Source organism: Glycine max, chromosome 4 (genome assembly GCF_000004515.6).
Source record: "Glycine max cultivar Williams 82 chromosome 4, Glycine_max_v4.0, whole genome shotgun sequence".
Classification (NCBI taxonomy): Eukaryota; Viridiplantae; Streptophyta; class Magnoliopsida; order Fabales; family Fabaceae; genus Glycine; species Glycine max.
The window spans coordinates 32,028,530-32,039,229 of NC_016091.4; the positions used below are offsets into that span (position 1 = coordinate 32,028,530).

General features: G+C 34.9%; 1 protein-coding gene across 1 annotated transcript; it reads right to left on the bottom strand.

The window, feature by feature from the left end:
• Nucleotides 1-501: 501 nt before the first annotated feature.
• On the bottom strand, nt 502-1,481 carry LOC121174784 (serine/threonine-protein phosphatase 7 long form homolog). Its single transcript, XM_041014900.1, has 3 exons — nt 1,187-1,481; nt 1,025-1,109; nt 502-939 (listed from the first exon to the last, which is right to left on the bottom strand). Exons 1-3 carry the CDS (start codon nt 1,324-1,326, stop codon nt 502-504), a joined length of 663 nt encoding a protein of 220 aa, XP_040870834.1. The 5' UTR covers nt 1,327-1,481.
• Between the last annotated feature and the right edge of the window lie 9,219 nt (nt 1,482-10,700).

The following is a 10,700-nucleotide window of genomic DNA, read 5'->3' on the forward strand; positions in this document are numbered from 1 at the left end:
TGATATTGCCGTGAAGGGGTCATTGTGGGCCATGAAAACTGAGGTTGTGTTTCCGCAACACCACCGAACGATTGCTGGCTTGCAGAAGTATCAATGTGATGACCCTGAAAAGGATACTGATACATCTGTGTCGGATGCTCAGCAAATGTTTGTGGCGTGTAATACATTCCATGGCCACGCTCCGGCATTTTTTGGGAATATTCTTCCCTTTCAACAGTCTCCCTTCGTCTGTCTATGCCCTGAGTTTCAACACTTGACTGAAGTATGTGAAACTGTTGTGTGGGAAATTGACGCTCAGATGCAGGACCATGTGACACTGGCTCAGTGACTCTCTCTTGCTCTTCGGATAAAATTGTAATTTTTTCCACATAAGGCACGAGATCATCAACTGTCCATGTATTCCTCCCTTGAGGAGACACCATGTATTGTAATGTCTCTGCAACTTTAGCCTGCAATTATAAGGGTCGGTCAGAAAATTAATGCCATCATTAAAAAAATTGTTCAAGTTAAATATTCAAAAAAATTTAAAAATACCAATGTAGCCGTCTTTGCATTTTGTGGGTCAACAAACATCTTTGTCTTTCGCCTATACCAGACCATGTAGTCCGAGTTAAAGCTCAATAGGCCTTCTTGTCGGGGATAAGCGTCGACCCTAAATGCATGACGATTATTCCACTGATGAATCATTGGGGCGAACAATTTCCCCCAATTTTCGTCATGTTTCCCTTTTAATGTTATGCCATGAATGTTTAAGGGTTGTGAAGGAGACTCTGGAATTGGTTGTTGCATCCCAAATTGTCTCAACACTCTGTCCGGTTGGTGCCACTCAATAACTTGGAAACAAATTAGTGGCACCACCGCGTACCACGCGAGACTTCCGACTAAACAAACGGGAGGCAACAGTGATATAACGGTTGATGGGTACGACTCCCACACAAACTGCATATAACAACATAGTTGTGAACATTTTAGTAAAATAACACATATAATTTTTTATTTTACAAATACAATAGCATGTTCGTACCTCATGACGTTTCATAATATCCAACTTGCGACGAAAAACTCTCACATCATCATTGCCGATATGTTGGTTTCCACGTCGCAGCCACCTACAAAGATTAAAATTTAATATATGCTAAAACCATTTATTCTATTGAAATGAAAGACGCTGTTAAAAATGACTAACCTGTGCCCCAGTGGTGTATTTTCTACTTGGGAAGGAGTCCTCTTTGGAGCCAAGGTTGGACATCGTTCCCATGCCCACATTTGTAGTAAGATGCACATACCTCCGATTGATTTAGTTTTATAATCGGTGGCATTGCACATCTCTCTGTATAGAAAACCAAGTACGGCGGCTCCCCATGCATATCTGCCACATTCTTCAAAGTCACGTAAAAATTGAAGGTACCTTAGCGAAACTTTGTTACTGCTTTTGTCAACGAACAAGACACCTCCAATGAATCTCAGTATCCATGCACGGGCAAACCTTCGTACTTGTTCTTCGTCGTCGTTATTTATTTGTGCAAAATGGTGAGCCAACCAACTTAATTTAACCACACTACCTCTAATTTCATCTTCTTGTGGTCTGACTCCCAATAATTCCTCACATAAATCAGCCCAATCAAGATTTGTTGGACCGATTAATGGTAAACCATCCACACTTATACCTAACAATACAAAGACGTCTTGGAGAGTAATAGTACATTCTCCGCATCTCATGTGAAAGGTATGTGTTTCCAGCCTCCATCTTTCTATCAAAGCACTAATTAATGAGGAATTTATTTTTAAGTACCCCATCTTGATAATCCAGGCGAAACCAGATTGTAGAAGAAAAGGAAAAATTTGCTCAGGAATTTGTTATTCCCCTTGATACGTGGGGACAACTCGTCTGATATGTAATTTCCTATCTTCTTCCCCATTCCAAACATATTCTGAAACATGCTTAGGTTGCATCCATAATACATCAGCATCGATGGGGCCAGACTTAATGTTAACATGTGATGAAGATGATGATGAAGATGCCATTGCTACTACAAAATAAAATATAATACATTATTTGTAGATAATATAAATTAAATTAAACTACGCACATTTATAAAAACATTATTAAATATATAACAATAAATTTAAAAAAATCAAACTGGCCAATTTTTAATATATTCTATACATAAATTAAAATACATGTGAACAAAACTTTAAATAAATAATTTTTTTCTACAATTAAAAAAAAATAATTGAATAAAATATGGACTAACAAATTATTTATAATACAAACAAATATTGAAATGCAAAAAAATATTTAAAAATATATATACAAAAATTATAATAATGTACAATCTATCATATATTTAATAACATAAATTTCCTAAAACAATTAATATTAACCTATAAACTAAAACTAACACTATCTGATCATATATATATATATATATATATATATATATATATATATATATATCATACTAAAAATAATTAACTCAAACAATATTAACTTATCAATTCATTTATTTAAAACTATACTATCTATATATAACATACAAAAATATAACACTAATAAGGAAAATTTACGCATCTCTAATATTACAATTATTTATTTACGTGTAAAATGCTTAATATTATAAAAACTAAAAATTTATGTCTACCTAAAATTTACAAATATGTACACTAATATTAATTTATGCCTAATATTTCTACCCTATCTAATATTACGTGTGTGCCTAATATTTCTAAGGCTAATATTAAGTGTGTCTAATATTTTAATATTTCTATCCTATCTAATATTACGTGTGTGTGCCTAATATTTCTAAGGCTAATATTAAGTGTGTCTAATATTTTAATATTTCTACCCTATCTAATATTACGTGTGTGCCTAATATTTCTAAGGTTAATATTAAGTGTGTCTAATATTTTTAAATCTCATGGAACCTTTGGCTGTGACTTACTAAAGTATTATCTAAAAACATTAAAAAACCTAATCTAATATTACGTGTGTGTGCCTAATATTTTTAAATCTCATGGAACCACATATATAATATCTAAAAATATATACTACAAACTGAATAATATTTTTATACTAACTAACCTAACCTAACCTAACCTTCAAATATCTATTATTACATAAAAATTAATAACAACATACTTATTAATAATAGTAATTAACCTAACCTTACAATACCGTAATTAACCTAAACTTACAATACCTATCTAGCTAACCTATTATTTTAAAAATATTAACAAACAGAATATATAAATGTTATTTAAGAAAATCACTTACCAGGGAATTAGGAATTATGAATTATGGAAGAAAAACTCAGCAAAAGCAAAGCAGCAACAGCACAACACACGCAACACAGAACACTCAAGAAATGCAACAATGGAGAAAAGCAAAGGTAAGGTAGAAGAAGAGAAGTGTGAATGCAAAGTTTACGTTGAAGTTTTTTTAGAGAAGAAAAGCGTATACAAATGGTCAAAAGCTACTCAAATCCTACTCTGTGTATGCTACATCCCTAAACAATGCTATACTGCATCCCTAAACAATGCAAAGCTAGAAAGCTACAAGCTGAAGCCCTGCAAGCTGCAAGCCCCTGCTACTGAAAAAGCTGAAGCCCCTGCAAGCCCTGAAGCTTCACGTGAAGCCTGGCCTGTCTCGCCAGCACTGTGGGCGAGTCCCACGTGGCCCTATCTCGCCATCACTGTGGGCGAGTCCCACGTAGCTTGGGTGTCGCCATTTGCATTGGCGACACTGTCCTCTCTCCCTCCTACGTGGCTTATATCGCTCCTGCTCCTGGCGGCACTCTCCTCTTTCCACCTTTGCCGCCAGTGGGTATGGCGGGTTCAGCCTTGCCGCCAATGGCAATGGCGGCTTCAACCCAATAACAGACCCCCTCCGTCATTTCTTTTAAAACAGACCCCAATCCGTAAATAGTTTTTAAAATAAGCCCCCTTACGTAAATTTGCCCCCCCTTCCCTCTTCCCCATCCGCCCAATCCTTCTTCTCGTTTCTCCTTCTTATTCCACCTTCGTCCAAACTTCCTTATCTCTCCCTTCCCTTCTCCCTTGTCCTCCTCCTACTCCTTATGTATGCCCAAAATCCCCCTCCCTTCCCTTTCTCATCCCATTTTGTGGTGGTAAGTTATTATTTTTTGTTTTTTATACACATAGGAAGTACACAATGGAATCGTATTTTTTGTTGGGTTGTTTTGCAACAACAAAAAAAATATAACAAAAGTGTGATTTCGTTGTGTTCCTCAATCCTGAACACAACATAATCGTACTTCTGTTGTATTGTTTTGTAGAAAACTCAATGCAAATATGATTCCATTGTGTTCTGAGTTGAGGTGTACAACAAAATCATAATTTTGTGATTTAATTTTTTTAAATTATTTATTACTTAATTGATATTTTTTGCATCTAATAATAATTTTTAGTTTTTTTTAGATGTCTCGCACAAAAGGAGCTTCCCATATCTCAGACATGGAGAGGTAGAGGCAACATGTGACTGTGTCAACGCATTGTGATGCAGATGTAGCTTGACAATAGCAGCAGCAGGCAGCACAACCTGACGCATAGGCACAACCACAACCATAGATATCACCTATTGACCATATCATCAGATTGCCATTTGGAGGAGGCCCTAGGGATTTGACACTGCTTTGGTCCTATAAGGACGAGGTAGCTAGCCATGTTTGGATCGGTGAGCCTAAAGATAAGTTGAAGCTTGTTAGCCATGGTGGTAAGGTTTTGCCTTAACTTACCCAGTTGCAGGTGAAGGCATATGTGGATGAGTCAAGGCTTTTGAGCCTGATGATGTACGGTGCATGACCGCGAATAAAGGCATAATAAACTTTTTTTATTTAAAGATGACACAGTGAGACCTCATTCTTCCACCTGCCAATTGGAGAGATGACCATCATCCTTGATGATATGTCACGTCTTTCACATTTTCCTATCATAAGCTAGCTCCTTGGTCGCACACAAACAAGCTACACCACGAATGAGATTAGAGTATTATTAAGGTCTATGTTAGGTATTATGACCGATGAGGAGGTAGATGTTGCGACAACAAATGATCTAACATCCTTAATTGTCGACTTCTTGGTGACTCACACATGGTGACACTTTACATGGTGACATTTCACTTAACTCCTCGTTGGTTAGAACCCTCCATAGGTAGTCCTTTCCAAGGCATCAACAACTAGCTTTGACACCGCTCGATTGCTCTAAGAATCATTGACTGTCCCCACAAACCATCACGAGACTTTTTAGCGTGCTTTGTTGTCAGTCACATGCTTTCTAGGAAGCTTTCCAAAAGGCCACCCATCCCATAATTGGTCCAAGCCAAGCACTCTTAAGTATGGAGTTTTTAAGTGATGGGCTATCAAAAAGTAGATGTATCTTATTGGTATAGGTATCACCAATTAATTCGTTTAATTCATTCTTAATTGTATAGTCTGCACAATGTTGGATCCTTCCCATTCTAGTGTGATTCAATCGAGGTGTTACGTGCCCACCAGCTTCAGCCTGGATCATCCTAGAACTACATCATACTAGGGGAGAGGTTTTCTTTGATACCATTTGTAACATTCTTGATTGTCAACTTCTTGTACCTCAAACCTTTCAAGGATCAGACATACTATTTTGGCTACATTAGAGTTGGACAAACATGTGGTAATATCTACCATAGAGGGTTTTGATGTAGTTCACGTACATATAGGGGATTCATTTATCACCACCCTAACATTCTATATTTGAGAAGTGCAGTCAGGCATGGGACAATTGGGGGCAACATGTGATGTTGTTAGGCGAGGTTGTGCCACATGGGGCTCCATGGTCCTGCACTATAGAGTACTTGCATTTGTATTATGAGCATTCACATCCATATCTTATTCTGCCACAAAAGAGAGAGGCATCACATAGTCCTATATGTATTCTACCATAGCCTGGTGGTGGTCAAATACCAAATTATGTACTAGTTGCAAACTACTTGTGTCTAGTAATGCAAACAATAGTACAATATTGTCATCATTTTGTTTTAATTTTTAATGAAAAAAAATAATTACTAATTCTATTGTTAAATATTTTTGTAGGATTGATTCCAAATGATGTCAACATCCATGCAAAGATTAATGAACATGAGAGTTATACCTGAATGCATAGATAGCCATTAGGTCATACAACAGGCTTTAGTGATGGCACTGGAGGGTCTTCCAATTCGTACAACTCTGGCAAATAGAGGTTGAGGAAGAAAGGTGGAAGAGGTGGCCATGGAGGCTGTTGATCATCATCATCATCATCATCATCATCATTATTATTATTATTATTATTGTTGTTGTTGTTGTTGTTGTTGTTGTTGTTTTCATTATGTATTTAACTTATGATGTTGCTTTTACATTTTTTTTATGTTCTATGAACTTAGATTTAACAATTTATGCGTTCTTTGTTTTTATGTTTAAACAACACACGCCTAGTAATGTAACAAAGAACGATATTTCTATTTAATTCATAAAACAAACAACAACAACAACTAACATAATAGCAGTTGTACACACATTAAAAAAACTACAACTAACATAAATTTCATCAATTAAAAACATGACTACATAGAGTTATCATTTTCATTAGAGCTTGTTGTCGCCATTGATCCATGCATCAAAGTAATAATCTCTTCAGCAAATCTTGGTTTTCTTGGTTTACATGGTAGGGCAAGGATTTCTTCTAGAAATCGACCAACCATTGCATACAACTCGATCGATCCTTTAGAACTAAATTCCGAAAAGACGAAAAAACATATTTCTCACATCATTGTCATGTCTAAGCTCCATTTAGTCGTACTTAACACAACCATCATCTAAAAATATAGGTTTACAATAAAAAAATGTCAAGTAAGCTTCTTCAAACTTTGATGGTATCCGTTACTTCTTTTGTTAAAGTAGCAAGCAACATTTCCTCACTAATTTTAATGAATTTAGGACCAACAAGACATTTAAACAATACTCCCTCAGAAGTTGATACCATATCACCAGCGTAATACACAACAACAACGACTCCCTCCATCTTTAAACTAATATGTGAATATCAACACAATTAAATGAGGTACCTCAGACCACTACTTGTATTTATTAGCATTTTCTGATGTTCTCTCGTGAATCATTTATCAGCCACAACCAAGATTACACTGATAAAATAGACGGTTCAGATTGCATCGAGCTCTACATGGGTATTGTTTGCTTGTCAAACTATCATAAATATGGTTTTTTTTCTTCTTAACCCCTAGTTCATCAGGTGAAAGGAATCTTGATTAATCTGGAGATAGACTAGGAGATAAGTAAAGTCTGGCCAATAATTATTTTTCTAAATGCAAATATCACCGAGACTATGTCAAATTCTTTGCAAACCACCAAGTATCACTAGCTTTTACAAGTTACAAGTATTTATCACTGCCACTTCTGGCTCCTTAACTCAAGCTTGTTAAAACCAATATTCTTTTTCTTGCCAAGCCATTACTGAGTCTAACAAAAATAAGAAGATTTGTTGGTTTGATTACACAATGACTGACACTCTATCGTCTTACAAACGAATAAGAAAATTCAACACGTAGTGTTTTCTCTTGATATGAACAAAGTTTTTAGACAGACTTTCTAAACTTTACAAGAATTTACAAAGAGAGTTTTTTATGCAAATAATGAAATAGTGAACACTTCAAATCAAACTTCATGTCTTCAAATCTTCTAGTATTTATTTGCCTCTTTCAATCAATTATATGTAGTCTCTAAACTGACATATTTCCTCTCTTTAAGCTTGCATTTGAAGAAATGGCCATTGGGGTATTCAACAAGTGTATTAAATGCATGTACTTCTTCATGTTGAGAAACCACTCTTCGTCGCTGACATGTTGAACACTTTAGCTGGAAAACACTTCTTTTTGTGTCAGAGCAAGTCTATGCAACAAAGTTCTTCTTTTGATGGTGATTGAGGAATATTAGAGCTTGGCTTCATTTATTCTTCATAGGATTTGGCAGATCCTACTCGAATGTCTCTACAAAATAGATGTTAGACACAGTATTAAATGAAGTCTTAAATGTCAACTTTAATATCGTATCAGATCATGATTCCATCTTGCAATCGTTCGAAATATCAAACGTAGACTTTGCGAAACATGTTTTGATAACGCATATGATGCAATCCTCCTAAGGATGGACCCATAACCAGAGCCATGGCAAGGAGGCCCCAAGAACGGCAAGAGATGCAGGAGAAGACTCTAGGGTTCTCATGAGCCTTAAGGTAGATTTTGGACCCATGGGCTAAGTATGAGTTCACTTATCTTTGTACATATTAGATTAGGGTTTCACTATTTTGGGGCCTTGTATTAGGGCTCCATATTGTAGGGAGGGTACATTGGTAATGTAGGATTTTTCAGCCTTTGTATTTTAAGGCACATAAACTAGTTTTTGTATTAGGGGTAGTTTTGTAATTTCACATGAATTAAGTGTACTATTTGATGTCTGTGTTGGGAGAGAAATTTAATTAAAGTGGGAGAAGCCCAATCCAATTCAATTTTGGACCAACCTAAGGAAGAGGTGAGTATTTGCTTGCTACACCCCATTGCCACATCATATAGTCACACTTTGTGCATGTTCTTCATGCTGTACATGCCTCATGACACCGAAGCACACTTAGTGGAGAATCTTGGACTTGATCTTGGATTAGTGGGCTAAACCATAGCTGAAATTCACTAATCATAATTAGTGAAATTTTGGTTCCAAATTTGGCTCCACAAATTCAAATTCAAATTCAAGTGAAATTCAAATTTTCCTCCAATTTTGTGTGACACTTAGGCTATAAATAGAGGTCTTGTGTGTGCAATTTTTCAAATTCGATCATTTGAGAAATTACACTTCAAAGTTCATACATCATTTGAGGCATAAATTTCGTGCCCCCCTTCTCTCCCTCTTCCTCCACTCATCTTCTTCTACCTTCAAACTCTTATCCATGGTTTCCTATGGTGGTAAGCTTGTTCTTGACTCATCTTCCCCTTGAAATGACGTCTCCAATCACCTTTCCTCCTTCTCCATTACGCTGCCTTTGATCTTCAAGAAGTAAAGGACTCCATTGATGAAGATACAAGGCCTACAAGCTCTACATGGAGCTAAATCATGTGGTATCAAAGCATCTTCATCTAGGTGATTTTCTTTTGTTTTCTCTATCTTTTGTTCAGTCAATTCACTTTAATTCCTTTCTTTATCGTCTTATCCATGTATCTCTTCCATTGTGGATTGGTGCTGTTTAGAGTAGATAAAAAAAATAAACCGATTAAATCTTAGATCTACACTTGTTCTTGCATTTCTATGGTTCAAAATTTATAAATCTACTATTAAATCATGTTTTTGTGTTTATTTTAGGTTCTATCATTTTTCAGTCATAATCTTCTTGTGTTGAATCTTAGATCTCAATTTTCTTGCAAAATATTGATTAGAAAAGAAAACACAAAAATCTAAGTGTAAATCACACTACTTTAAAAAGCACATTCTATGTCGGTTGTTTACCACATTCTATGTCGGTTATAAACCGTCGTCGTAGGCAATATCGTAGAATGTTTGTATCTACGACAACGATTTCCAAAAAATTGTCTTAGAAAAGCTACCATAAGACGATTTTCAGGAAAATAATCGTCTTAGAATGTCATAATTCTAAGACGATTTTCAATGAAAACTGTCTTAGAATATATATATTTTTAAAAAATTAATAATTCTAGGATGATTTTTGATAGAATCGTCTTATAATGGATGTTTTTTTAAAAAATAAAAATAAATTGAGGATTCTAATACGGTTTTTCAAAGAACTGTCTTAGAATGTCTTCTTTTTTAAAAAAAAAATTAAAAACTTTTAATAAATGAAAACTAGAAAATAAAAATCTTATTGTTTTCCATAATCAGAATAATACAATTTTAAAGAAGAAATCTAATTATTAAATGCAATCACTTAATATTAGTGAATATGCCTTTTCATTTGTGATCTTTGTTTCAAAATATTAATATTTTGGTATTAAAGAAAATAGTCCATTAACTATATTTTAATCACAATACCAAAACATGTTTCTCTTATTGTGTGAACACCCAAGAATCTTTCATGTTAGTATTCAAAACAAGGATACAAGAGTTAATTAAAGAGATACTTACACTAAACAATCTTTGCAAGATTCCATTTGTCTGCGCAAAATATGCTTCTAGAAGCATCTCCAATTCCTCAACATTAAGTTTGAGACCAGGGAATTTGTCATACTTTTCCAAATTTGATTGATCGCTATAGACAAAAGTAACCATTGTAAGCGTGAATATTTGTCAAAATATATAGCTATTATTAAATACAGAAACATTGATTTTACCTTTGATTAGTATCTTCAGATTCAAAATTGTACTCTTCTTTTAATGATGCCTGATCGAATAACTAACATTAAGCTTTTCTGTCTAGTACATTTCAGCCAAGTCATTATCATCATCCAGCAACTGTTCCAATTCATCTGCTACCTGAGAAATCCAAGGCTATAATTAGTCCCATTTTATTTTATTTTTGCGAGAACAACATATATATAACTTTTTTAAACAAAAATTAATCAAAATATCCCTAGGCATATACTCCATCTTGGTGCAAAAGTATGCTTTCTTTTTGGGATTCACATATTCAGGTTCACAATATAGACTTTA

Bases quoted from the DNA above. Each gene is read 5' to 3' on its own strand.
- LOC121174784 (XM_041014900.1), bottom strand. From the start codon at position 1,326: ATGTGCAATGCCACCGATTATAAAACTAAATCAATCGGAGGTATGTGC. The intron at 1,110-1,186 runs GTTAGTCATTTT...TAATCTTTGTAG, and splicing joins AATACACCACTGGGGCACAG to GTGGCTGCGACGTGGAAACC. The intron at 940-1,024 runs GTACGAACATGC...TGTTATATGCAG, and splicing joins ATATTATGAAACGTCATGAG to TTTGTGTGGGAGTCGTACCC.